The sequence below is a fragment of the Perca fluviatilis genome, chromosome 6 (assembly GCF_010015445.1).
Source record: "Perca fluviatilis chromosome 6, GENO_Pfluv_1.0, whole genome shotgun sequence".
Classification (NCBI taxonomy): domain Eukaryota; kingdom Metazoa; phylum Chordata; class Actinopteri; order Perciformes; family Percidae; genus Perca; species Perca fluviatilis.
In genome coordinates, this window is record NC_053117.1 from 29,056,020 (window position 1) to 29,084,006 (window position 27,987).

The window sequence follows — 27,987 nt, forward strand, 5'->3', positions numbered from 1 at the left end:
GGATATTGAGCAAAATCAATAGTGGAGTGTTTAACATTAATTCTTGACAAATAGTTCCCTTACTAGTTTTTTTTTTTTTTGCTCAAACTTTAATATTTTTAAGTCTGTTGTTTTTTATATCCAATTACATAACTAAACCATTGATCAATTAATTAATTGTGCTAGTTAATGCTGGTGTGAATCTAATTGTAACCACTTTTTTTGTGAGTAATGTATCAAAAATCAGTCCTCCATATCTTTTTAAGTTGGATTTGCAGTAGTGTCAGCAAAATCCCTCACCAAATTGTTTCTTGCTAAAGGGCTATTGTAGAATACTGTTAAGTGTTTCTTTTATTTTGTTTAATCCCTGTCACTCCCTATATATATATATATATATATATATATATCACGAGAACAACCAAAAAGATCTTTAAGATAAAGAACATAACAAAGTACGAGTTTATTTTCGTCATAAATTACCTTTAGCAGAAGTTATGTGTCCCTCTCTAACTGGGTTTGTAATACTTGAAAAGATTGTTTGCCTGGCTGCCTTTTCCTGCAGCCTTTCTGTCTTTGGTCATCAAGCTTCTCCCTGGTTTCCTGGATGATGCCGTCTTCAGGACGGGCTTCTGTTGCTTCCATTCAGACATTAACTCTCTCTGAACGTCCGGCGGAAGCTCAGAAAACACCTTAGGGTCCACGTTTCCCGGAATCTCACAGTCAGAAGACTGGGGGAATGACCGTCTCCCTTCTTCCATGACGTTTTCTCCTGGAAATACGTATGTGTCAGGCCTGTGGGGATTTACAGTGGTTGGCCTGTTAGATGGAACCAATTTTTCTGCAGCCTCTTTTATGTCTTTAATAGTTTGTGAGTCTGTAAATGACTGTGGTGGATTGCTTTTTGTTATGCAAGGGGCATCAACGACTGCAGATGAGCTTGATGAAGTGCCAGGTAAAGGGTTTGTGTAGGCAGGAGATAACAGTTCCTTCTGGATTTCCTCAGGGAGAAGCCAGAACACTTTGGGGTCAACATTCGGGGGCAATCGGTGTGCGATATTTGTTTCTCCAGGGTCCGACCTCGCTGTGGTGCAGGATATTCTCTGAAGCGGAGGGTCTTCTACAGCAACAACAGGGCTCTGTTTTCTTTTAAACCCATGTAATGCTGCCTCAGAGCTACGAGGGCTTTTTGTGGTTACTGTCTTTTGTGAGGTAGGTTCAGTAATCAAGCATGGCGTGCTGAACTGATGATCCATGCAGTTACTATCTCCACTCTGAGAGGAATCATCCTATTGGAGAATAAAAGAGGAGGGGGGACAGATGATTTCAGGAAAGTACTAACACACTATTTCTAAGAAGAGAAAATCCTGTAGGCATCACGTAACAGCACAGTGCGAAAGAATAAAATCTCTTTAGCATTGAGTAAGCATGAAGCAGGGTTTCGGAAGGTTTCACCATGTTAAATTGAAGACATTTTAAGACCTTTTTAAATACAGCATAGATTGCTATTTAACGGTTTCTTGATCATTCCATCAAAAGTATAATGGAAAAAGGGACAATTTGGCCTATCAATTAAAAATAATTTCCTTTTTACTGGTTCTCCTTTAATTTACTGTGATACTGTATCTTGTCTTGTGTTATGTTGTTTATCTATCAGAAAACTTAATAAAAAACTTGCATAAAAAAAGGGAACCTGAAATCAGTGCATCTTAAAACACGCCGACTTACTGGGACTTTAGCTTATTCACCGTAACCCCCAGAGTTAGATAAGCCCTTCTCATCTCCGTGCGTGTTGTAACTCTGTCTGATGCCCCCACCGCTAACTAAGCCTAGCACAGATCCTGGAGGTAACTGGTTCCAACTAGCCTACTGCTCCAAATAAGTGACAAAATAACGCCAACATGTTCCTATTTACATGTTGTGATTTGTATAGTCACAGGGTGTACAAATAACAAGGTCACATGAGACACAGCCGTTTTCTAACCGTATACAAAATGGGAACTATATTCTCAGAAAGGCGAAGCACTGCTACTTCTGCTACTTGGGCGGAGTGATTTGCTAGCAGCACCTGAAGCCCTGTGGTGAGGAGCAGAGAGTTCGCCTGGAGTTTGCTGAGAGTTGGAGTAATACAGTCAACAATTACTAGATAGTAAAAGCATAGTGACCTTGTTATTTGTACACTCTGTGACTATACAAATCACAACATGTAAACAGGAACATGTTAGCGTTATTTTGTCACTTATTCGGAGTAGTAGGCTAGTTGGAGCCGGTTACCTCCAGGATCTGTGCTAGGCTTAGCTAGCGCTGGGAGCGTCAGACAGAGTTACAACACGCACAGAGATGAGAAGGATGTGTATCGACTTATCTAACTCTGGGGGTTACGGTGAATAAGCTAAAGTCCCAATAAGTCGGCGTGTTCCTTTAAAACGTTTCAACTGTCCTGCAGATACCCTGGTGGAAATGATGATGCCATTATCTGATCAGTAATAATGAGGCAAGCCAGATTATAATGCATTACTTCACTGCGCTACCTGGCGTTGTGATGAGAAGATTTGTGTTTTTCTGGCAGACGTGCTGTGTGTGAAAAAAGATTTAATGGAGCCCTTTCCGCTGACGGCAGCTCCTTTGCTCTGCAGGTTACTGAAGCAAACGTTAATGAGGGTGAGGTGGAAGGCGGCGCTGCTGTCTACCATCTTGTGGAAGAGCTCCATAGCCAACGGGACCAGCTGGACCACAGTATCATCACTGCTGTCTGTAGACACATTACAGAAATAAAATTAATTAATGGCACTTTTGGACAGCAGGACATGGAGATGACGAGCAGGGCAGCTTTTAAAAGGTCTTGCCTAATGTAATGAGCCAAAATTGGCACACAATATTGTTGCACTTATGGCATTTTAAAGCAACACCAAAGCATGTTTCCTCTTTGGCCCCCCTACAGGTTGGAAGCGGAATTATGTCTCAACTACAGATCCGCTACCCGTTCTGGCAAACTTGCATAGTGCGGTTATAGCCGATAGAGGGCCGCAAAGCGAATGCAGAAGTGCCGTTCATCCTGTTACGAGTTGATGAACCACTGAAACGATTTTGGAAACATTATTTTAAGTTACAAAAGAATCTTTGGTGTTGCTTTAAAGCCAACAAATCACGGTGAACATATTCCCCTACTGTTTAAACCCTTTGAGGATAGAGTAAACTCCATAGTGCTGAGGCATACAGATAATGCATTTGGGTGCTGTATTCAACTGACAAAAATCAAGTACATTCATGGCAATCAGTGCTAAGGGCTCAATTATTTTTATGGTGAGTGGAAACCCTCATAAAGTGTTTACATATGCCATGCTGAGCTCTTGCAGCACAGTGTTATTCCTGGTGCAGGAGCTTACCAGAGGAGATCTTCTGCCCTATGTGGTTGGGGATTGGACACTGCCGGCTCTCCCGACTGAACCACTTGTTGGTCGCAGAGTATTTACGGATGGTCAGCCGGAAGGTTTGAGGCTGCCTGCCATCTTTGCGCATCCTAGTTTACAAACAATGATCAAAGGTTAGATTCAGCAACCACGAGTCGAGCATAAAAGACCACAATGACAAGTATCTCGCCTCTCCACCAGACTTCTCAGGAGTTCTTGAATCTTTTCCAAAACGTCTGTAGTTGATGAGATTTTCTTGAAGGAGTCTTCGTCACTGAGAGACTGAAACATGAAATTGGATACTAATTAAGGAAAGATATGGTAAAATAGAATTTTTTTCCATCAGAAGGGAAAGTAATTAAGAACTCAAAATTACAATATCAGCAATGTGTATGAGTCACATGCGCAGACCTGTAAGAGTGAGTCGACAATTACTTCTAACTGTCATAAATAACTCAGAAGGAGCTTAGAAGACACAGGTCATTTCCGGGATATCCTAGCCTACCTGAGGGGCTCCAGTAGGGACGACAGGTGAGTCATCAACACCAAGGGCCAGATTCTTTAGGCGCTGAGCGCTGGGAACTCCAAACTCTCTCACCAAGTCATTCAATGGGAAGAGCTGAAGGTCTTTCACGCTGACCAATCCCAGGGCTTGAAGTCTCTTAGCGGTTTGGTGACCTACTCCTAAAAATACATGATGGGACCACAAATGTATTGTCAGGGATACTAAATACAAGTGACATGGGTCAAAAACACACTAAAGAGCTTTCAATTAAAAACATTAAAGCAATACTGCACATAAAAGTGGTAAGGGCAACAAAGTTACACATAAGCTGAGGTAAACATCTATACCCGGTACATTGCGGACACTGCTCAGACAGCCCATGATGTCGCTGACGTTCTCTGGCAGCAGGGTGGTTTGCTGATTGGGTTTGAAGGTGCCCGCCACTAGTTTGGCCAGTAGCTTGTTCGTGGCGATGCCTGCGCAGCCAGTCAGACCCAGTTTGCTGTGGATAACTTCTCTCAGCTCTGCTGCAATGTGTGAACCTAAAGCCAACCTCGGATGATCACTGGGTTTGACATCTGCACCTGGGCAGGAAAAGAAAAACAGAAAGGTATCTGTGGTTGTGTAATCCAATAAGTTAACGTTTCACGTGAAGGGAAACTGAGAGTGCAATGCAAATATTTTACAAGTTGCAGCTTCTTGGCTTGTTTCACAACTCATTTCCTGGTTACCATGAGCCAGATGTACATAGATGTACAGCAATACACCAGAACAACAGGTGCGACTTACTGAAATGGTTGTAGATATGTCCTTTGAATGAAAGGCTGCTAGACTCTGGTGTCTGTGCGAGCCTTCTTTCTACCATATTTGTGACGTCCACAAAGTTTTCATCAAATCCAAGCCTCTCTACCAGTGGACAGTAGGACATCAGCAGCTCTAAATGAAGACAAAAAAGGTAAAGAAAGAGGACCAAAGAAACATAAAATATACATGATGTTAGCTAAAATATAATTTCTCAAAATAGCTTTTAACAACCATCAGAGAATAGAGTGAACGTGTTGCACTAATCTGTGGGCTATAACGTGTATGAGGAAATTAAAAACAATAGTACTAGTGATAGCACAGCAAGAGGGTGACATTTTTATAGCTGAAAATGATACTCATACGTTTTCTCAATTACAAAATGTCTTGTTTTTGAATTGCATTCTGACTTCTAAAAGTTCCTATAAGTGTTTAGACAGTATCTCTGGCACTATTTCTGAGAGACTGATACCAAAACCTGATATTTGTTGTTTTGTGTGGATGTTTTAAAGATTCCTAAATTATTCTCTGTTACCACCTAACAGTAAATGGACCCACAGATAAGAGATCAAATTGTGAGATGAGATTTATTGGCAACATCTATTTATTGAGGGTGTTTAGGGTGGATTTTTACTAAATTCTAAATCCTTTTCTAACTACTTTACAGATTGTATCAGAATACAGCTCTATTTGCAGAGCATTCTGCATACCTGTCAGTTTATAGGACATTTCTCTATAGTGTGTCAGGTCTTCTCCTTTAACCAGCACCAGCTGAGGACATCTCTCTTTAGCATCAGTCACAGACATCAGCTTGGTGACACCCTGATCCCTTGCCACATAGTTACAGGTGACTATGATGTATTTCTGCTGAATACCTAATGGTTTGAGAAACATTATTAAACCACAAGATTATTCTTTCAACTTTTATTCCTCCGCCAAAGAGGATATTTTGTATTAAATCAGTTTACCTAAAGGGACCTCTCTCAGTGCTGGGTTTCTGATCATTTCCACCTGAGCATAGAAGCAGTCCAGGTCAAAATGCAGAATGACTCTGTGTGCAGGTGTTGGTCTGGATGTCTTATTGAGGCTTGGACCTGTAACAAGAGATTATACATACAATACCATCTGACACGTATAGATCATAGACTGTATAATATAGTCTATGGTATATATAGGTGTTAGACAGAGCCGTGTTTCTATTTGCATGTCCAAAAGCCAGAAAAAAACCCCCAAACTGTAGCTAGCTAGTTAGCCAAAGCCTCCCAACTTCGGTAAAGTTAGACAGAAATTTACCGAAGTAGCCTCCCAGTCTTCATACTTTACCAGAAGCAGCAGCGGGGCTGAGTGAGACTGAATCCACGAAACTGTTCTTCCACTCGGTTTCATCCTCTTCCATCTCATCCTCGCTGTTAGCCATTTCAAACAACGCAAATTATAAGTGCTTTATAGATTGCGATATCCCATTTCAGACTGGTATTGTTGTGGCTGCGATGGGGAAAGTGAATCACTCACTACTATTTCGTGTAGGTCCCAGTTCAGTTTTGTCCAGCAGCGCCATCTGCCGGCGCGGAGGGATTTCGGCGACACATTGGGCAGCTATCAACTCTTGTTATTATTAATATTATTGTTTTTCGGGGATTAAACTACTTTCATTTCCAGAAAATATCGAAAAATATACATATTCAGGGACAATTTTTAAAAATGTTTTTATTTAACGTTACTAACGGTCGTCTCGCGACCGCTTGCAACCTGAACAGAGCCTATATAAGCGAAGCTGACGTCACAAGAGTTTCATTCGCAGCCTCCGGCTCAACGGTTATGAAGGTTAATTAGCTAGCTAATTAAACGAAACGGTTTTTGCGTATTTTGAAAGGTGGCGTTTTTCCTGATGTTTCCCTCGTCTGGTCTCTTTGCATATATAAATTGTCCCTTTTCAAAAAGTGGGTATTGTGAGCGGCCTCACTGTTTGTACAAACATGCCACAGAATTGCGGGATACGTTTGGTGCCTCGTATAAACCATCGCAAGTTGTTGCAGGTTAGTGTTTTTCAGGTGTGCCGTAGCTTGGTGTCTTTTGCCTAAAAGTTTGCACTTGCATAGATAAAGTAATTCAAGCATAAAGTTGGTTAGCTAAATCATTTTCAAACTTTTTGAACTAGCTAACTTGAAGATGAAGCAACTCACTTTTGTACTAGAATTCTTGGCTTCCTCACGTTTTTTTTGCATTCAAATAAGGGTTAGAAATACTGTATACCTAGAAGTGAATGGTATCCCACTTTCTCTGAGAAAAATTTAGCCACCCTTGTGTCCTCATCCTTGTAATGTTAAGTTATGTAATATTAAAATGAGGCACATTTGTGGGTCTGTTATCTTAGCTGGATTTCAAACATAGCCTAATGGGACACAAACACAAATTCTTAATTCCGGTGCTTAAAAATTGTGATCTGAAACACAAATTATGGTTGTGTAGAGATGTTTATTCTGTACACAGCTACAGGTCACACCGACCAGCACTCTCAACAACTTATTTATATTTAACCCAATCTCACCTCCACCATAATGCTAATAAGTCCTATATCATATTTCTTTTATACAGGACTGCAAAATGTCTATCCAGTGAATGATGAGACCAGAGATGATGGCCTCCAGGAGCTTGAGCGGATCAACAAGGAGATTGAAACTGTAAGGCATGAGGTGGAGCAGGAGCAAAGACGACTGTCGCGCTACCAGACCGTACAGGCAGACAGCATAAACACTATGCCTAATTTCTCTGTTTCCAAGTCTGAGACTGCAGATAAACATGTAGACAAAGGTTCTTATAGGCTGTCTTCGTGCACAGACGTAACTAAAACATACTCTCGAGCAAGGAAGTACGTGGTTGACAACTCAAAACCAAGGACTGACTTGGAGTATGACCCTCTGTCCAACTTTTCTGCTGGCTTAAGGTCTTATAGCTCATCAAGTAAAGAGCAAAAAGTGAGAAATGGACCGGGTTTGAAAAGAGCAATTAACACTGTACCTTGTGACCAAAAGAAGCCAGTCGCATGTCCGTCTCCGCTTTCCAGATCGCCATCTCCAGAGCCATTTGATGACTCCAATGAAGACTGCGTCCTGATTATTGACATTCCTCCCTCGCCTGACAAAAAGAGAGCGAGAGTTCAGAAACCTCTTCATTCTGTTGGTGGCAAATCGCTCCAGGATAATGTGGAGGAATCGGAGGAGGTCCAAACACCTATTTCACTTCTAAATGCTGAAGTGTGCAAGGTAACATATCCACCTGCATCAACAATAGAAGGCAATAGACTTTATAGTAATTGCGGTGCTGAAAACAATCAAGGTCCATTATATCTTTGTGAGAACAAAGAATGTGAAAATATATCGGTTGATGGGAGTGTAGTTGATTTAACTGGCTGTTTAGAAGACTTGCAAAGTGAAAGTCAGAAAATGACTCCCTTTCAGGCTGCTGAAATGTTGGAGAAGCCTGCAAATCCTGCCACCACAGACCTGCAAGATCAAAACTGGAACAATCTGGTGGGGGAAAAGGAAGAAAATGCGTTTCATGTGGAATTACCTCAGTGTGAGCTGCCCCATAGTGTTAAGAAAATGAATCCACTGCAGTCGCATCATTTTCCACCAACAAATTCACTTTTTTATAAAGCTCCAGTTGCTAACTCAGACTTACCGTGCAGACAACACACCAAGCAAGCTCAGACAGCAGAGCAGCCAGCTCAGAACAGAGTTAGTAATCAGTGGTCTTCCACAAAATGTGTACAATCAGTGCTGCCACACAGCCAAAAAATGTCAAGCAAAATGCCAGGACAGATGCAGGCTAAAGCTGCTGCACCTGAAAGCTACCTGGCGCCAGCAGAACCAGCTTCAGACAGCAGCCAGGCTTGGCACGATTCAGCATCAAGTTTGGCCAACCGAGCTGAATTATCATCCGGATTAACTGAACAGCTTTTTGGGACAGAAGATGAGGTTATAACTATTTGTTCCAGCTCTGATGATGAAGATGAGCTCAACTATTCAGAAATGGAACTGTCTGACAGTGACCCAATGGAGGAATGCTACAGGATCTTCATGGAGGCTAACAACGAGGATAAGGGAAATGATAAGCAGCCTGAAGTGTCTGTAAGTATGCAGTAGACACTCCAGATCCAAGATGAAAAAACTTTGACCCTGTCTAAAGACTAAATTCCTTTCATTGTCATTTTTAGGTTGGAGCTATTTATGTAGATGAACCCAATGTCAAACCCCAAGCATTGCCACTAAAGAAGAGAGTGGCTCATGAAGCCAAACATACAGAGGTACATACACATGAAATGACTAATCTTAAGTCTCCATATATGGGGAGGCACTAAATATAAGATAAATATTTCAGACTGGCCTTTTTCCTCTGGGCACTACCCTCTTGAGAATAACAATTATGAATTTTTAAAGCATAAGAGATCATTTCAAGCATTTCCCTTTTTTCTTTTACCTGCTCCATTCAGCAGCCATTAGCTAATCGCAGACCTCAGCCCCAGGTGCTGGTTCCCTTACGTGTGCCTGCGGTGTCAGGATTCGCCTCGCAGCCCTCAATCCCCCCCAAGATCCAGCAGGTACGGCAGGGAGCCTCCATGTTGACTGCTTCAGTTAAAGGTGGTCAGGCTTTTGTTTCATCCACCTGTCAGTGGAAGCCAGAGACCCAGACTGCACCTTTTCCTTTAACTCAAACCCCTGAAAACCTGCAGCCTGCTCCTGTGCAGAATGGTAAGCATCTGTTATCTGTAGGGGATGAGATTTATTAGGGTAATTCTTTAAGAAAGATTACAATTAAAATGAACATATAATAGTGTCCAAATACAAAAGTAAAATGAAGAAAACCATGCACTTTAAATATTCCTTCTGTCATGTGTGACGTTGGCATTTTACCAGTAAAACATATTGAGACCTTCATACAGTCTATGTAGATCAAGCAGCATTTCCTTCCTGTTTTTGTATGCAAATATTTAAGTAGATTTAGTTGTATCTTGTGTTATATTTCAGTAGCTTTGCCTGAATGCATTCCATCTGTATGGATGTTTTTGTCTTATTCCATAGCTTACATGAACTACGTATCTTTGGGAACTGCCGTGATCGGAGTGGGCAACAACTTGCACTTCATCCTCCCCGAGGGCACGTTCCCCCTGCCTGTCACTTCCAGTTCCAGCCAAGTTACTTCGGTGCTAACCCCACTCAGTCAAGTGTACCCAAGCACTGCCGCTGTGAGACAAATGTGCCATCCACCTGCTGTTACCCCTGTGCAAAGATACCGCACCACAGCACCGGTTCTCATTCCTGCCCCGGCACGTAAACCTTCACTGAACTCTGCTTTTTCATCGGCACATTCAAGTCCAGCGGTTTCCACTACTCCTCTAGCTGCTGTCCATTCTACTGTCAAGGTGAGAAGTGACACATGGCCTTTTTTGGGGTGATGGTGAAAGACTTGAATAATAATACATTTTATTTGTTGGTGCCTTTCAGGACACCTAAGGACACCTTACACACACATTAATAAAAACAATAATAGAAGCACAACACAAATGATCAATAGTTAAATCATGTAGTAAGTAAAATCAACTTGAACTAAACTTGTGTCTGGTGTGAGTTAGACAGGTTAAATCTGCTAAATATTAATAATGAATTTAATTCTTTTAGCCAGTGCCCACTAAACGGAAATTGAAGCAGCAGTGTGAGGCCGCTAAAGACAAAGTGCCCCATGACATCCGACAGCGTTATGTCAACATGTTTACGGAGGAGTTCCTCAAGACAACAGCCAATGTTAATGATGCCTTTGAAAAGGTGAGCTTGTGCCACTTAATGTTATCCTTAATTACAAACTACAGTCTAGATAGTCATTTCTGTCCCTATTATTGTTTATAGGCACTTGCTGAAGAGAAGGCTGTGTATAATCGCAGTGTGAACAAACTCAAATATCTGAGTGTTGCAGTGAATGCACTGAAGAAGCTGAAGAACCAAAGTGCTGTTGCTGCTAAAGGTTGAGAATTTCTTACAAACTCAAAACTGCTCTTCGTGAAATGTAACAAAATATATAATTTATATTTATTTCATTTATATTTTTCTGGTGCAGATGAAAATGAAGTCAACAGCCAAAGATCCAAAGGCAACATTCCTCTTAATTTGAAGAATTTTAGAGAAAACGGTGAGAATAATCTTTTTAATGAATTTGTCATTTTATTCTAATATTTTGACATCTTCTCAATTATTTTTTTTTTTTTTCCCAGCAGATATGCCATTTTATGAGAGTTTGAAGGACTATATTTTGACTGAGGAAAGGCTGGTTGAGAGCAACTATCCTGTACAACACCCAGAGAAACCTGGTTGGGCTGTTCTTTTTGCTGACAATAAGAAAGGCAGTGCAGACCGTAAGTAAAAACATAGACTCCCTGAATGGACAGTTTGATGCTGTTCTCATATAATATCACTAGAGGGCACACTTAACCTGTGGTGTACTATCAATGATGGTTTCTTTTTAGCACATTTCACAATGATGATTCTTCTGTTGTGTTGATTAAAGCCCTTAAGAGGATCTGCTGTCGATGTGGCGCTACATACTCTGTGAACCAAATGGGCAAACACATCCGTAAGGAGGAGTGTAATTACCACTATGGGAAAGGAGTTACGAAAAAAGGTAATGTTTCAAAGTGTTTACTATACAGCTTACACCATCAGATGTGCAATACGAGTCAATTATATTACTATTTTACTATTTACTCTAGTTTTAATTTTTCCATCTTCACATTCTCTGCTCTATGTTCTTAAAGGTGCCCTGCCACACGTATTTCATTACTTTGTGGTAATGTCTGAAGTTCTACCATGGAATGCCTTGGTTACCTTGTTTCAAGCCATTCTAGCGTGGTATAGAAAGCCTACATGAAGACTCAGCTCGATTTATGCCAGTTCTCATTAATATTCAACAAGCTAAGCTGTTTGAATCTGATTGGCTAACAGCTAGCCAATGAGATCCTGGCTGTCAGAATCCTTTACCCAGCCCAACTGGGCGAGCTAATGAATAGTAATGAGCTCAGGCAACATGATGTCAGACTGACCAGCTTTTGTAATTGGCCTGATTTCTCTGCTTATTTCTTTTCAGTGGCTAGAGCTGACAGAGGAGGTAGCAGTTCATTTTCACATTCACAACATAACACAAACACATATGGACCTAACATATTTAAAAAAATGCAAGTAAAAACGGTTTTGTATGACCAGGGCACCTTTTTAAGTGTGGTTTATGCTTCTGTGTTACATCTACGTCGTGGCTACGTACGTAGGTACATGAAGGCACGGACCCTACGCAGTATCCTGACGTGCACCTCTCGAAAAATTTAACTACACGTTGCTGCGACGCATGTCGCTCGGCCGTGGCTTGGTAGCGTTGCATTTCCCCCGACTCATTTCCTGGTTCTCCTTCCCCATAAACATGAAATCAAGAACCGTGTTAACTTTTCCTGTTACAGATTTCCCACCGTAGTCAGAAAACACAGTGGAGACACTTTGGTTCTCTCACTATGACTCTAGAGTCGGCACTCGCTCCGAAGCTAATCACCGTCACTCTCTCACTCGCTCTACCACACGCTCCCCACACCGGCTTTGCTATTTTCTTAAAGAGATGGACGCACCCATCAACGCACAAGTAGAAACTTCAGGTCACTTGGGTAGGTTACTGCGAGAGCTCTGCGTGGAGACTCTGCAGAACCATAATTCACGCTTCAGTTTAATGTGTGTTTTTACGTTTTCACCATAGAGTGGCACTTTTAATTTCATTGTATGTACTTAAAATGAGAATGAAATTAATTCTGAGCATTGTATACATTTTTAAACTGTTAACAGTGCCAGGTGGAGTGGAGACCCGCTACAGTTGCTGTGAGGGAGTCATGGGAGCACCTGGATGTCAGGTGTTTAAGGTAGGAAAAGACAAATAAAGACAAAAAATTCCATAACTTGATTCTTTCCTAAAACCTTCTCAAATGAAAGTCTGATTTTATTTTATTTTTTTTGTCTTCACCAGTTGCATGTCCATGATTCCCTCAGCCTGGATGGGTTTGTCTCGACTGCCCCCAGACATCCCTCAGATAAGAATATTCCTGGGGTCTACTCCTTGAATTGTGAAATGGTGATTAGGTTGTTTTTTCTTTTTTTTCTTTCTAATGTTGAGCAACAAACACCAGCTTATTTGTGGAAGTTTCATTAGAATCCATGATTAAAACTGGGGATCTATCACAGAAAATCTGAGTTACAAAGTAAAACTGACGTATTTAAAGAAGACATAACTTTAATAGACTTGTTAATAAAATGAAAAAGAATTCAATACCAGATCCACTTTGTTTGTTCCAAAACACTTATTCTATAGTTTTTCCCTGATGTGCACATATACATTGTGTTATTTTTGTCTTCCTAGTGTTATACTATTCATGGTCTGGAGCTATCCAGAGTGACGGTGGTCAACTCTAGTCTGCATGTCGTCTACGACGCCTTCGTCAGACCTGATAATGAGGCTATCGACTATAACACCAGGTAATTAGATACTTGGCTGTGTGTGCAGCGTTTATTTCCCCAATTGTTTGTTTAAATAACTCAACACATTATAATTACACACATTAAAAGATTAACTGGAACTGTGGTAAGAGATTGCTGGTGTAACAAGCTCGCTGACCGCGCTCTCACTCACATACACGGGCCATTTAGCTAGCAGGAAGAGGGGAGTTGCAGGCCCTGGAGCTCTGTCAGGGCAGCAGCGTTTGGTTGTCCATTAGCGCAAAAAAACAGTGACTTTGCGTGGGTATGGAGTGCTCTGGGCTGCCGTGACGGAGCTCCAAGTACCTCATAGCAGGCCGGGGTCTGTGAAGGAAGGCAGGCCGGGCGGCGAGGCAGCAACACAGGCAGCAACACAGGCAGCAACACAGGCCGCTGAACTCCAACACACAGTCTTACCAAAATTGCAATTGGCCATCAATTTTCGTAAAACGAATATAATATAGAAATAATAGAATATAGGGTAATAGAATATAATCATTCTAATACCCCTTTAAATCCTATCCCTCCTCTGGCAATTAACCAAAACTGATGGCAAGAACCTAAAAATGCATACTATAGCACTTGAACTAGGAAAATATAGGAATACACAGTTAGAGCCAATGGTCTTGCTGAAAGGCACTGGAAATGTACATTACAATACCACAGATATAATTTCCATTATATGGAATTTTTGTATTTACTAATACAGGGTGATAAATGAAGGAAATGGTACAACTACTGTTTATCAATTAATTTGAATCACCTATCAGTAGCCTGTGTGACATTTTACTTGTCAAGATTTTCAGGAATCAGTGAGGAAGATGTGAAGGGTAACTGCACCTCCCTCACAGAGGTGCAGGAGACCTTATTGAGCTTCATCAGCGCCGACACCATTCTGATTGGACATGGCCTGGAAACAGACCTCTGTGCCCTGAAGGTGACTACTATACTTTTTTTTTTTTTTTCATCATTATTGTCCTTTTTGTTTGCAAAAATTCTTTTCCAACATATTGCAGTCCTGGCTAACCTGTGATTTTAAACAAGCCCAGGGTTTTTTAAATGAAACTGAAACCAAGCAGAGCATTGCCACCCACATTCAACATGGCCATCTGCTAAACAATTTTTCTGCAACAACCCTTTTTGATATTTCAGGAGTATCCCTGTTCATAGTTCATGTTTTAACTTCAATGCCAGGATTTGTATTTTTTTTTTTTATAAAAGCACATTTTAAAACCTCAACTTCCACAGGACCATCTAGCAATAGTGCTGTTTTCTAGATGGGTGATTAGTAAAGTGTGCTTTTTATAATCTGTATTATAGGGCTGCATGATTGAGGAAAATATGCGATAACGTTTAATATTGTGATAACGATATTACTTGCGATAAATAAACAAATATTAAAGTGTACTCAGATCTGCATTTCTGCTGCATTCAGTATTCTGCTGAAATGCAACAAATTGCTTGTTTAATTTAAAACAAATGAAAGGAAATATTTTCCAACATTCTTTTAGTAAACATTGAATTGAATATACGTAAAAGGCACCACTTAAAAAAGTGACTAACATTTAAAGTGCAGTTTTCGGATTGATTATTATTATTATTGCAGCCCGAATGGATTATTGATAACCTGAATGTAAAAGGTAATAACTCACTTAAATACCTCATGAGAAAGTACAAACTCTGAATTAACTTGGCAATCGCAACTACAAACACTGCAACAAATCTTGGTCATAGAAGGTTGAATGTAAGGTACCAGCTTTTCTCAGCTGTTAAAGGGATTTGGCAAGTTTGACTTTTAAAAGCAACACAAGAAAACTAGGCTTTAAAAATAGCAATATTTTATATGTCATCATGGCAACATATGCCAGACATGTGTGTGTGTGTGTATATATATATATATATATATATATATATATATATATAAATATAAAATACCTGATCTCATATTTGCCACCATAACACAACTAGTATTACTTTGAGTTACTATCGTATAAATGGATCAAAAGTGGGACTAAAAATCCGTTCTGGGCCCCACTCCTGCTGAGTGCCATGCCATTGGCTGAGTCTGTTTTTTCGCCTGTATGATTGAGTAATTGTCACTTTTCCGAAGAGGCTACCCCCTCCCCCCCACCACCCCGTAAAAAGAGATTCAGATATCTTCCTCTTTACTGTAGTTGCTCCATGGGGCAGTGGTAGACACATCAGTGGTCTTCCCTCACCGTCTGGGCCTCCCTCACAAGCTGACCCTCAACAACCTCACTGCTGAATACCTCAGGAGGATCATCCAAGAGAGTGGTCAGTCATCACGGATAACTACAGTCAAGTGTCTGTTTTACTTGAATGTCCACTAAGTTAAAACTCCAATACATCTGAAACAAAATCTAAATTCAAATAAAGAAAATGGATCATAATCTGACAACAAAATTTGAGTGTAAAGACTTACCAAAGTGTATGTATTTGCAACAATATAATTTAGGTATAGCTAATTCATGCTTTTTTTTCCCAATGTGTACATTTATTTAAATACACCGTGTTAATGTTTCTCCCAGTTTGTGGCCACGACACTGCAGAAGACGCTGCTGCCTGCATGGAGCTTATGTTATGGAAAGTCAAAGAAGATGGAAAACTGAAAAAATGATGGAAATAAAACATGATAATCGCCACACTGTTCATACATGAAAAATCAGATGTTGCGCAAATTTGACTGTCACATCTATTTGTGTTCTGATGAAATGGGAGGGCTGTGTTTTTTTTGATTTGATTAAATTACCGAATTTATGTTATTACAGTATTTTCTGTATGTTAAATTTTGATTTACAGCCCATGTTTCGATGCCTGTATAAATAAACCCGAAGGGGTGGAGTGTCATCAGTATTATCCAAGTAAAGGCATATCATGAAATCCCTTTGTGTGTGTGTTTCTCTCTTTCCCCCCCCCCCACCAGCCAATGAACATTAGGTGTTTAATGTCTGATTGTCCTCAGGTGCTGTTATGCAAATTAGAGCACACCTGTCTTCAATGGACCTTTTTCACAGCAGACATTTTGACTTGTCATAGTAGGAAAAGCACAGCTAAAATTGATAACCTTAACGATGGCTCAATTCCATCAAGTGTCCCAGTAAGCTATTTCAGTGAGTCAGCATGAACAAAACCAGGACCTCTCTAAGTGGAATGCAGCCATCATTAATGGTTTTGAATACACCTGTGCTTTTCCTACTGTTACATGTCAACATGTCTGCCGTGAAAAAGGTCTATGAAGTAATTTCCGGTACTGGTGATATACAAAAGAACAAATGAAGAATTCACACATAATGGAATGCAAATGGATAGTAAATGTCCATGTAGAGGCTAACAATGTTTTAACTTCAGTTTTTCAGGCTAGGCTGACTGAACCTGAGTTGATGGTGACAAAACAAGTGAAACAAATAACACCTTGTATATGGTACATTGTTTGGAGTTTCACATGAAGACACTTTTTGTTTAACTTTTTATTAATTTGCTCAAATTAGTAGTAGTGACAATTGTTGGTCCCAAGCCACAAGTTACAATCCAGGGCATTGTGCTTACAGTACATTATTTAGGCCAACAGGTGGCACAACATTTCTATTCAGACAGTTACTCCGCCTTTCTCTTCGTCTTTCCCTTTCTGCCACAGCACCTCCGGAAGCAGAATGTGCAGCTCTTGATGAACAGAAGTAAGATGAACAGAACGATGGCGAGGATGAAGGCCAGGACATCCAGGCTGTGATACTGGTACCAGGTGAGCTCATGGGCCTGAACCCTCAGGTGCTTGGCCCCTTTGTTTCTCATGGTGTACTCGATCCAGAATACTGCCTCATCTCGAGCACTCATTGGTCTGTCATGGTGGATACTGGACAGCTGCATGACATTGTCCTTGTACCTATGAATGTGGACATACAGGGGTGAACATGTAATCTGGCTTTCACCAGACCAAGCTCAATCTTTTAAGACTGAACATTAGTCTGGGGAGTCTGCTCTGTATTTTCTCTGCACAAGAGGCATGATCAACTGGCATAGTTCAAATGACTCTGTACGCCAGTGGTGTCAAACTAATTTTCCCAGAGGACCACAGTGGAAAAAGAGAATCGCACCAAGGGCCAGACATTTATTAACATGCTTTTATTTCATCGAAAAGGTCAAATATCTTTGACTCAATGATTGTATGTCTCATATTGTCATCTCACGTACAGATTGGTCCACATAAAGCTCTGAAAAAGTGAGCAAAAAAGTTCCAAAGCCGTCCTAGAATTTAGCAAATCAACTAAGTATGCTACCACACAGCCGACTCAAAACAAGCTCTTTCACAGCCTGTATATGCAAACGCTGTGCTTCTGGGGGAATTTCTGAGTCTCAAAGTCGGCAAATTTGCCAAATTATGCGTTGAGTGTGGTGTAATTGCAAGTTGAAAAACTGTTTCCCATGTTTTTGGTTTGGCACACAACTAGGTGGGCCAAAATATACTGTGAACCAAGATTGATATGCCGGATCAGAATTAGCAAGGGGCCGGATTTGGCCCGCGGGCCGTGAGTTTGACACATGTGCTGTACGCAATTGTATAGTCCTTCAACCAATCAGACCAACGATCTGGGTGACGTAGTAGCGACAGCGGGTCAACGGGTTGCTGCCATGGAGTGCTGCGCTTCGGTGGCCGGCTTGTTGAATGTAAACAAAAAGCTGCTTGGTGGCTTCTCTATCGTCATCGTGTTAAACCCGCCAATAGCGCGCCAGTTTGTGATTGGTTCCCGCAAATTTGTAACGGAAGCAGGATAGATAAACGTACAGGTTTCCAGCCTGAGCTGCAGGGTGAAATCAAATCGCCGGCTGGGTTTCTTTGGCTTACCAAGAATGGGTTTAAAAGGAAAAAAAGGGGTTTAAGTTTTTATAAAAACTTAAACCCCTTTTTTTCTCATCACTGATTGGTCAACCATCTCAGGAGCGAGAGCAAGTGTTACTATGGCCTTTTTTTTACACTGACTGTTATTATACATATGAAATAATTAAAATGTATATTTTTAAGTGCATGCATGGGGTTATAAAACACAATAACAAGATTAAAAAAAATGCCATGCATTAGTATGCAGGGAACCAGTATGATGTAGATAACTCTTATATTGTTAGAATAACAGATGTATTACAAGTTAATGACATAATATATAGCTAGATAGCTAACAACATTATGTTGTCAAGAAAAACTTAAAGCCATATAAAAGAGTCCTTTAATCAATTGTTTAACGATTGGTCAAATTTAAAGTTAAGCGGCTAGGGAAATAAATACATTTTACTTTCCCCCCATAAACCATGGTAGCTATACATTCAACTCCTAACACCATATTCTTTGAGTTACACAATCTTTAGCTTAGGTCTAAAAAAAAAACCATACAGTAAATCACTGTAAATCAAATTTTAATACCCATAATGCAATGCATATTACAGTAATGAACCGAAAGAAAATTATGGTACTGTAGAAATTACAGCAAAGTCTAACAGTGTAGTCAAATGTGTAATTTGTGTAGTGTGTAAAAATTTCCTTTTGCGAAATGATCACATTCTGTTTTTCTGTTTGCTGTTTATATATTTTACACCACACCCCAATTTCTTTCTGTTTTGGGTTGTGTAATTAAATAGAACGACACATCTTAAATGTTCTAAAAGTTCCATTATGTTTGTTGTTTTTTACAGGAAAAGATGCTGCTACTTCTCCTTCCTCTGCTCTGTCTTCATCATAAGAGCCACACACAATCTAATTTGCTTCAAATCTGCAAAAACTGCAGAATACAGAAGAGAATCTGCACATTTTCTTAGTTTTCAGCTGGGATTTTTTGGCCTTCTTCCGCATTTTCTTTGCCGCCTTTTGGTTTCCTTGTTGTTGATTTCTTTGACTTTATTTTTTACTTATCTTAGCATTTTTCCACTGACTGCCTTTGTGTTGTTGTTTTTTCAACTATTTTGTCAATCGGCTCACATCCTGTGTTATTTATTTATTATGTGCTCAAGTTTTTCCAACAACAGCACCACAAGAGCGGAACTGCATTAAATTGTAATGTTAATTTTGTTACCAATAAATAGGTTTATTTTTATAACCAATTCAGTTTGTCCGTTGTGCCTGGTCGCTCTTAATGCGTAATGAGAAGGCCATGTCACAATCTTAAAATTTGAGGTAAGGTTGGTAAAACCTATTTAAGTTTAAGTTTGCAGATTTACTATTTATGAAGTTGGCAGATGGTTAAAATAGGCTATATTTTTTAATTTGTTAGAAGATCTGCTGACAGTCTAAAAAAATGGTTGACCCAAAGTTGGCAAAAGGTTGGTAATGTAAATTTTAGGTTGGCAGAAGGTCGGCTGTCTAATGGTTGGCCCAATGTTGTTTTAGTTTTTTAAGTTGGTAAAAGGTTGGTAAAGTATTTTTAGGTTGGCAGAAGGTCTGCTGGCCATCTAATGACATGAGTGGTCCAACGTTAATCCAACGTTATTTTAGTGGTTTTTGGGTTGGCAGAAGGTCTGCTTGCCATCTAATGAAATGATTGGCCCAACGTTGGCCTAACGTTATTTTAGTGGTTTTTAAGTTGGCAACAGGTCTGCTTGCCATCTAATGACATGGTTGGCCCAACGTTGGCCCAACGGACAAAATGTCGTTGGGCCAACGTCAGCACCCAACGTTGGCCCAACACAACAGCAGACGTTGGGCCAACGTTGGCCCAACGTCTGTTTGCTACCTGGGTAGTTTCATGTATTTTAAAGCTGTAGTGCGTAGTTTCTGTCTCCCCCATGAGGAATTCTAAGTAATGACAACAAAACAGTTGGCGCGTCCACATGATACAAACATTCTGTGATCGCGCACCACCCCCACCCCTCCTCCACGCAGTTGCTAGTATCCAAGAAGGACACAGAGGATTAAAACAACATGGACTCTTCAGGGGCCTGTTGCACAAAAGTAGAATAAAGAAATCCAGGATAAGTGAAAAAGCGCAGCTTAATCGGTTGCACGTTTGCCGAGCCAAGATAAGTAGGTGAAGCTATGTCAAGCCAGGAGTAGATAGCTGGGATAAGTGCACGTTCACGGCTTTCTTAAATAGACCACGGTATCGATCACAGATTTACTGATGCAGAAATGGGAAAGACGCGTGCAGCATATGTTTCACCCGCTGAGCAGCAGCTTCTAATGGAAATTTACGAGGAGGTGAAACATATAATATGCAAAAAGGGAAATACGGCCGTTATCAAACGAGAAAAAAAGCCCGACAGACAATAGCAGACCGACTGAATACGTATGGATTTAAAAAAAATCTACTCAGTCACTCCACGTTTTAATTGCTTTAATATGCTTGTTTTATGTGTTGGTTTTATTGCTGTATCTGTTTTTATGTGCTGGTTTTAGTGTCAAGTGTCTTTGAGTAGCCTGTAAATTCTTGTTCCTGGGAAATTTATAAGGACTAGGCTTAATTTCAAAGCTTATTCATAATGCGAGAATATGTTTTACAACCATATGCACAAATCTCCATAAGCTATGTCTAATTCTAAATATCTTTCTACAAATAATGTTCATACAGAACAAACATGACTGGACAAAAACTAGAACAAGAAGTGACTTCAATACACGCTGTAAGCATATCTGTAAAACAATGTTATTATTCATGTTTTTTTTCCTCACTCCCAAGATGACAAGTGTCAGCACTAAAATAAAATGATTAAGAAGCTTTGTGGCATTCCAACACATTCTCACTCCCATTTGGTAAAAAAAGGACGTTTGATCAGGTGCCATTGTCGTAGTTATTGATGCTAAAAGTCCGCTTTTAGAGTCCGCTGCACGGTGTGGGAGGATCCCCCTGCCTCCCCCCGCCTCCCCGCGTTGCACGGGCGGGGGCACATTTCACGGGGACAGCAGCGGAGGAAAAGCCCATTCCCTCCGTATCGTCCAACTTTTTACCATTACCATCTCAACTACTGCAGTAGTAGGATTTAAATCAAACTCGTGACAGCAATAGTGACAAGTAATAAATGTTAATAAAATGAAGCAGAACACATTCAGAAGACAACGGAATAACTGTTAAACACGTTTATTTCGGATCAGAGCGGCAGCTGATTTAATACATCAGACTCCAGGATTAATCTTAGCCTGCCTGTTAGCCTGCTCTGGACCAGGCTAGCTGCAAAGAATAAATCGCCATGGTTACTTGGCTAGGTTTAATTCAACCTGCTTTTGTGCAACCAAGTCAAAGCTAAATTCATCCAGGATAACCTGAATATCCCGGCTTAATCCCTTATCTTGGTTTTGTGCAACAGGCCCCTGAAGAGGTAATTATCTTAACTCAAGTTTCTGCGCGTGAAAGTCGCCGGACGACACCAGTTTCTGAACATAGCCATACTGAGAAATACAGAGAGTGTTTTGTGAAGCTGATAGTCTTAATTAGCTTTGTATCAACTTATTTGGTAATGGCTTGAATGTAACGGATGTTCATTAATATAAAAAAGTTACGCACTAATGCTTTAAAACTGAAATATCTTACAGGAAAGACAATTTATTAGAGGAAATGGCAATTCAGTGGTTTTGTAATTTCTTTGTGACCTTGAAACTTTAGTGTTAATTGGAATGACATACTGCATTAGACCATGGCTCTTTTATGGCATGTCGTCAATCTTGCTTCTGTATTATTAATGTGAGCTCTCCAAAATGGTAAGAAAATTTATTTTCACCCATCTATCCATCTATTTCCTGCGGTTTATCAGGGCTGAGTCGTGGTGTAGGGTTGCTACCCCAGGGTCTCCAACCAGTTGGACATGCTTGCAAAACCTCCAGGTTGCAGGAGACATCCTGACCAGATATTCCAAACCACCTCAACTGGCTTCTTTTGACACAGCAGCTCTAGTGTTAGCTCTATATCTCTAAGGGTGAACCCAGCCACCCTGTGGAGGAAATTAATTTTGGCTGCTTGTACCTATCTCACCATCTAAAGCTCATAACCAAAGGTGAGGGTTGGAATGTAAAGTCAACTGGTAAATTGAAAGCTCAGCTCTCTTGACCACGATGGTCTGGTACAGCACCTCTCACTTGTGAACAAGACCCCAAGATACTTGAACTCCTTCACTTGGGGCAATAACTCATTTCCAAGTAAAATAAATAAATCCATAAGTAAAATAACTTACGATTTCTCACTGATGACAGCATTGATTGCATCTCTAAGGTCCTCAGTCTTCATTAAGTTGAAGTCCACTATAATTCCAGCTCCCTTAGCCTTAATATGGACCATGTTGTCTGGCTGGTCAGCAAACATGGGGATGCCCACCATGGGAACACCGTGGTAGATGGCCTCATAAATCCCATTTGTTCCACCATGGGTGATGAAAGCTCTGGTCTTGGGGTGACCTGTTAGTTTACCAAACAACATGAAACTTACATTATCATCATTTCTCTAATTAAAGCAAGCTGTTCATCTGCATATCTTTTTACATCAGTATGATGTGACAACTATAAATGTAATGAAACTGAATATTGGCAAAGGGTTGTGTGTGGAAGCAGGCTAGTTCAGATCACCCAGAGATTTTAGAAAACTACAGAAAGTGACAATACAAGCCCTTACCTCAAGGATTTGTGCTGAAGTGCCATGAATGTCAAACTTATGGTGGCGCTAGAGGAAAAGGCATTTGAATACTTTGTCTGGAAACCATGGATATGAAATACCAGCTTGTAATCGGTGTTAAGATTGTGTAATTGTTGAAGTGCATCAAATATTCTGTTTTCTCTTCTACTCTGTCCTTTTAGGATTGTGTACTGTCACACCCAAAACTAAATATTGTGGTGCATACCCTATACCTTAAGAAGTAAATGTAATGACGTTTACTGTTGAAGGATTTTATGAAAGCTAAACTTGCCCAGTAGGTCATTCTGAGGGATCCAGTCGTATATTCTGGTGTTGGCACCCAGAGTTGATGGTTTTTCGCCACCGTATCTCCACAGCACCTATGAACAGCAAAAACACTTTTAGACTTGGAAACGCAGTTTTAATTGTATGTCATAATTAGGGTTGCAAAATCCAGGAATTTTCAAAGTTGGAAACTTTCCATGGGAATATATGGGAATTAACGAGAATTAACAGGAATAAATGAGAATTAATGGGAATGAACTGGATATTTACATCTTGCAGCATAATCTTGGTTAAAACAACCAGATTTAATGCAACTTCAGTTGACATGCACACACACAGTAATCAGTATAGGCTAGTACTTGCCAACATTTCGTTTTTAAAATATGGGAGGTTTTTTTTCTTTCTTTTTTCTGGGGCTGCGGGGGGTAATACATAACTCATTGCTATTAACCTATGCGTGTTAATTGTATAGCCCACTTGTTCTTAATAGGCTGGAAACAATAGACAGCGCTGATGATTAGCTTAGCACGCATATAACCATAACCATAGTAAATCAAAGGCAGCATGCTAGCTAAATTCATATGTTAAGCTAAGGTTTGGGCTACTACTTAGCCTACTGCAGGGCTATTGAGGCCACACCCACTGCATTATTAAAGTTCTACTGACAAATAACTCAACATTTGTATTCACTGTATATGCCTGTCTGCTTATTACAAAACAAAATGTTTATATTTATAGTTTGTATAAGATGGAGTTTGTATGAATTGCCCAATATTTAATTCTCGTAAATTCCCCTAATTTCCATTAATTCCCATGAAATTTTCCAATTTGAAATGTTTCCAAAATTCCCCAGCTTAATTTTCCATGGAAAGTTTCCTGAAATTTACCAGAAAATTTCCGCCCCTTTGCAACCCTAGTCATAATACACTGTATAGCACCTCTGTGTTGTTCCAATGAAAGTAGCTAGCGCTAGTTCCAAAAGACGCTAAATCAGCAGATGACGTCACACATAACTTGAAATAAACAATAAATACAAAAACATATGTACAATATGACTGTTTAAACAATTAGAGATAAAAGGCTGAGTGGTTGAGGGATGTGGAAAAGATCAGGATAAACCGTATAGTTTGTGCAATGGTATATATTGTCTAGTATGTACGATAATCGTCATAGGGGGACTACAGATGGGGAGATTTTGGTCCTGGTGGACTGCAGCCTCCTGCCAGAATGGAGTGTTTCAAAAAGTTTGTGTTCAGGATGGGAGGGATCGGCTACAATCTTTCCTGCCCACTACAGAGTCCTGAAAACCCTGACCGTCTGAATAAGTCGCTAAATTTGTTGCTCGTTGCTTTTTAGATCTAAAGCTTAGATTGTCTGAAAAGTTGCTTAATCTAGCGAGAAATATCACCAACACTACTAAAATAAAGGTAGCTGTATTATATAAAAAATAAAACTTTAGTAGTTTTTATTTGGAAAATGGTTGATCTTTGATGGTTTGGTCTATAAATGTGATTTGTCATTTATTTTTGAAAATCCCAACTCCACCCCTCCAATCAAATCTTAAATTGTATATTATGTTTACACTTCTGATTGTTTCTCCTTGCCTTACATCCTGTCCCCTGTTCACTCAGAAGAAATGCTATGTTGTCATAACTTTATCACCATTTATTACCATTGACTGCAAATCATGTGTTGCTGCTGATCTCTTACCTTATGATAAGCTATGATAACTTTCAACCCTGCAGTAAGCTGTTGGTTTCATAGAATGCCAACATGTTATGAAAATCAAATTTAGACTTGAAGCTTACTTCAAATTGGGTAATTCTTCACAGGTAACTTTTTGTTGCCTTTTATTTTGTTAGTTTACTGCCTGTTACCTGTTATCACCTGGGGCCTGTTGCACAAAACCAAGATAAGGGATTAAGCTGGGATGTTCAGGTTATCCTGGATGAATTTAGCTTTGACTTGGTTGCACAAAAGCAGGTTGAATTAAACCTAGCCAAGTAACCATGGCGATTTATTCTTTGCAGCTAGCCTGGTCCAGAGCAGGCTAACAGGCAGGCTAAGATTAATCCTGGAGTCTCATGTGTTAAATCAGCTGACGCTCTGATCCGAAATAAACGTGTTTAACAGTTATTCCGTTGTTTTCTGAATGTGTTCTGCTTCATTTTATTAACATGCATTACTTGTCACTATTGCTGTCACGAGTTTGATTTAAATCCTACTACTGCAGTTGTTGAGATGGTAATGGTAAAAAGTGGGACGATACATTTTATTTTAGTGCTGACACTTGTCATTGTGGGAGTGAGGAAAAAAAACAATAAGTAATAATAGGCTACATTGTTTTACAGATATGCTTACAGTGTGTATTGAAGTCACTTCTTTTTCTAGTTTTTGTCCAGTCATGCTTGTTCTGTATGAACATTATTTGTGGAAAGATATTTAGAATTAGACATAGCTTATGGAGATTTGTGCATATGGTTGTAAAACATATTCTCGCATTATGAATAAGGGTTTGAAATTAAGCCTATTCCTTAGGGTAAATTGCCCGAGGAACATTCATTCCCTCTGCTCACTTTTAAGGCAACGTAGGCTAAATAATACATTTTATTTATATAGTGCTTTACAGGCTACTCAAAGACACTTTACACTAAAACCAGCACATTTAGCGCATAAAAACAGATTCAGCAATGAAACCAACACATAAAACAAGCATATTAAAGCAATTAAAACGTGGAGTGACTGAGTAGATTTTTTTTAAATCCATACGTATTCAGTCGGTCTGCTATTGTCTGTCGGGCTTTTTTTCCCGTTTGATAACAGCCGTATTTCCCTTTTTGCATATTATATGTTTCACCTCCTTGTAATTTTCCATTAGAAGCTGCTGCTCAGCAGGTACATATGCTGCACGCGTCTTTCCCATTTCTGCATCAGTAAATCTGTGATCGATACCGTGGTCTATTTAAGAAAGCCGTGAACGTGCACTTATCCCAGCTATCTACTCCTGGCTTGACATAGCTTCACCTACTTATCCTGGCTCGGCAAACGTGCAACCGATTAAACCGCGATGAGCAGATCACACCAAGTCCAGCTGCGCTTTTTCAGTTATCCTGGATTTCTTTATTCTACTTTTGTGCAACAGGCCCCAGCAGTTTCAAGCAACTGCCTTTTAAAAATAATGGTTGCGTAAGGACATCAGTCACCATTTGAAACAGTCCTTGCTTGCAACTCATTTGCCATGTGACAACAATGCAACACTGCCATTAAATTTGCATTTAGGGGTCATTCCAGGTCATTCCAGTTGGCACATAGAGATTGTGCTCTTACCTTTTGTGGGATCTGAGCGAGGGCTGAGGCTATCATGTTTCCCTTCTCTGTGGTGATGTTCTTGATGAATGTTCCCAAAGTAAAGACCACAATGCCAGCGTCTCCAGAAGTCTGCACAAACTCCTCCATATCCTGCAATAGGAGTGACATTATCTCAATGCAAACCAATCAGCATTTTCTTTTCTTTCCTCAGCATTTTAATGCTTATTTTCTTCATTGTTTAGGTCAGGACTACTGTGAAGGTAGTGTAGTGAAATATTAACAGGCTTGCGATAGTGGAGACAGCCCTACCTTTGGTAAAGGTTTAGCAGGTCTGCAGTGGATCCCGCCAACATATTTGAAGTTAGGGAGGAAAGGACGAGGGAATTCAAAATCCCAGTAGGTTCGTATCAACCAGATGTCTGCTCTACCCATCATCTCGCAGGCACTGGTGGGTGTTCCTGTTGCAATACAAAATTATATAATATATAGTTATCTTATTTTCATATTTAAAAAATATGAAATGGTTGACTGGTGATTTGATATAAAAGCATTGCAATGAATCAAAAGCAAGAAATCATCATTGGACTCTATGTGTTGGTATCCTGTAGTTTGGTTGCTCACCTTTGACTTCGGAGTAATATTTATCTACTTCTTTCCAAATAACCTCATCAATCACGATGTCCTGCAGTGCGTAGAAGAGAAAGTTCCACACTCTCTCTGAGAAGTCCATTTTGTCAGTCAGTTTGCTCATAGTGCCAGGGACAAAGGAAGGTGGAGCAGGTAGCTGACCACAGTGTCTCTCCCAGTTATTGGCTAGGGAAAAGCGCAGGGTGAAGACCAGAGGGATGCCCAAAATCTCTGCTAATAAGTCACTGCCAAGGTAGATGGGGTCAGCCAGGAGAAGGTCATATTTTCCCTCCTTCAGCTTCTTCATGATGGTTTCTGATTTTAGCACGCCGTCCAAATACTTCAAAGAATACTGCAGGTTGACCTTTATCAGATCCATGTATCTTATGTATAACTGCAAGTAGCTCATATGATCCATTTCATACATGGAGAAGTGAATGAAGTCATTTAGAAAGTCCTGCATGTTCTCTATTGTGACAGATACATTGAAGGGTTCGTAGCCAAAGCGAGAAGGCTCACTGGTGTCCATGAACATTGATGTGCTCGGCACCAGAACCGTCACCTGGTGTCCTCTGTTGATCAGCGTCTCCAACACAGGCTTAATGTTGATCCAGTGGCTGCCTTCAGTGTACCAGACCAAAATGTTCCCTCCATTTGCTCCCCATGTCACGCAAAGTAGCAGCAGGACACTAACAGAGAGACGCTGCCCCAGCTTCATGGTGCCTGTTTGTCAAGACGAAAGCATGCTGTGGCCGGATCCTTTTTCAGAGGTGCTCTTAAAAAAAAAAAAAAAAAAAAAATCATTAACTAATGAAGCTGAACTCTGGCTCGTAACTCCTCTTTATGCCGCATGGAACATTATGTAATGGACCCACCTAAAGCAAATGGTTAGAGGTAAAGGGCAATAGCTGTAAAGTTGACAG

General features: G+C 40.2%; 3 protein-coding genes and 1 long non-coding RNA gene across 9 annotated transcripts in view; 2 read left to right on the forward strand and 2 right to left on the reverse strand.

Moving 5' to 3' along the window:
• Positions 1-43: 43 nt before the first annotated feature.
• Positions 44-6,233, reverse strand: poli (polymerase (DNA directed) iota). Of its 3 annotated transcripts, none has more exons than XM_039802804.1 (10): positions 6,016-6,233; positions 5,661-5,786; positions 5,403-5,567; positions 4,681-4,827; positions 4,239-4,475; positions 3,892-4,070; positions 3,577-3,668; positions 3,363-3,496; positions 2,667-2,728; positions 44-1,265 (listed from the first exon to the last, which is right to left on the reverse strand). In XM_039802804.1, exons 1-10 carry the CDS (start codon positions 6,107-6,109, stop codon positions 486-488), a joined length of 2,016 nt encoding a protein of 671 aa, XP_039658738.1. In that variant the 5' UTR covers positions 6,110-6,233; the 3' UTR covers positions 44-485. The 3 variants fall into 3 exon arrangements, with proteins under 3 accessions (XP_039658738.1, XP_039658737.1, XP_039658739.1); XM_039802803.1 differs by having other exon boundaries at positions 2,508-2,728; positions 6,016-6,232; XM_039802805.1 differs by having other exon boundaries at positions 2,508-2,728; positions 6,011-6,099.
• zgc:152968 (uncharacterized protein LOC564848 homolog) lies at positions 4,728-16,148 on the forward strand. Of its 4 annotated transcripts, XM_039802801.1 has the most exons (17): positions 6,503-6,728; positions 7,288-7,955; positions 8,151-8,822; positions 8,909-8,998; positions 9,185-9,443; positions 9,774-10,114; positions 10,371-10,514; positions 10,596-10,710; positions 10,804-10,875; positions 10,961-11,098; positions 11,251-11,364; positions 12,564-12,637; positions 12,742-12,846; positions 13,132-13,247; positions 14,046-14,184; positions 15,422-15,542; positions 15,797-16,148. In XM_039802801.1, the coding sequence occupies exons 1-17, from the start codon at positions 6,581-6,583 to the stop codon at positions 15,883-15,885; spliced, it is 3,405 nt and encodes a 1,134-aa protein (XP_039658735.1). In that variant the 5' UTR covers positions 6,503-6,580; the 3' UTR covers positions 15,886-16,148. The 4 variants fall into 4 exon arrangements, with proteins under 4 accessions (XP_039658736.1, XP_039658735.1, XP_039658732.1 ...); XM_039802802.1 differs by lacking the exon at positions 6,503-6,728 and adding an exon at positions 4,728-4,846 and having other exon boundaries at positions 7,288-8,822; XM_039802798.1 differs by having other exon boundaries at positions 7,288-8,822.
• A 596-nt stretch (positions 16,149-16,744) lies between these two features.
• Positions 16,745-27,782, reverse strand: LOC120560774 (UDP-glucuronosyltransferase 2A1-like). Its single transcript, XM_039803615.1, has 6 exons — positions 27,059-27,782; positions 26,747-26,895; positions 26,456-26,587; positions 23,136-23,223; positions 22,410-22,629; positions 16,745-17,148 (listed from the first exon to the last, which is right to left on the reverse strand). Exons 1-6 carry the CDS (start codon positions 27,780-27,782, stop codon positions 16,863-16,865), a joined length of 1,599 nt encoding a protein of 532 aa, XP_039659549.1. The 3' UTR covers positions 16,745-16,862.
• Positions 16,922-27,987, forward strand: part of LOC120560778 — a 58,276-nt gene continuing 47,210 nt past the window's right edge. Inside the window, exon 1 of the long non-coding RNA XR_005639509.1 lies at positions 16,922-17,007. This is a non-coding gene — a long non-coding RNA (uncharacterized LOC120560778). The remainder of the gene's footprint in view (positions 17,008-27,987) is intronic.

Excerpts from the sequence above, each read along its gene's own strand:
- zgc:152968 (XM_039802798.1), top strand. The coding sequence starts at position 6,581 with ATGTTTCCCTCGTCTGGTCTCTTTGCATATATAAATTGTCCCTTTTCA. Across the intron at positions 11,365-12,563 it reads GAAAGGAGTTACGAAAAAAG|TGCCAGGTGGAGTGGAGACC; the intron begins GTAATGTTTCAA and ends AACTGTTAACAG. Across the intron at positions 12,638-12,741 it reads CTGGATGTCAGGTGTTTAAG|TTGCATGTCCATGATTCCCT; the intron begins GTAGGAAAAGAC and ends TGTCTTCACCAG.
- poli (XM_039802803.1), bottom strand. The coding sequence starts at position 6,109 with ATGGCTAACAGCGAGGATGAGATGGAAGAGGATGAAACCGAGTGGAAG. Across the intron at positions 5,787-6,015 it reads CAGCCCCGCTGCTGCTTCTG|GTCCAAGCCTCAATAAGACA; the intron begins GTAAAGTATGAA and ends CTCTTGTTACAG. Across the intron at positions 4,071-4,238 it reads CAGTGTCCGCAATGTACCGG|GAGTAGGTCACCAAACCGCT; the intron begins GTATAGATGTTT and ends ATGTATTTTTAG.
- LOC120560774 (XM_039803615.1), bottom strand. The coding sequence starts at position 27,782 with ATGAAGCTGGGGCAGCGTCTCTCTGTTAGTGTCCTGCTGCTACTTTGC. Across the intron at positions 26,588-26,746 it reads CTGCTAAACCTTTACCAAAG|GATATGGAGGAGTTTGTGCA; the intron begins GTAGGGCTGTCT and ends CTCCTATTGCAG. Across the intron at positions 17,149-22,409 it reads GCTGTCATCAGTGAGAAATC|GTACAAGGACAATGTCATGC; the intron begins GTAAGTTATTTT and ends CCACATTCATAG.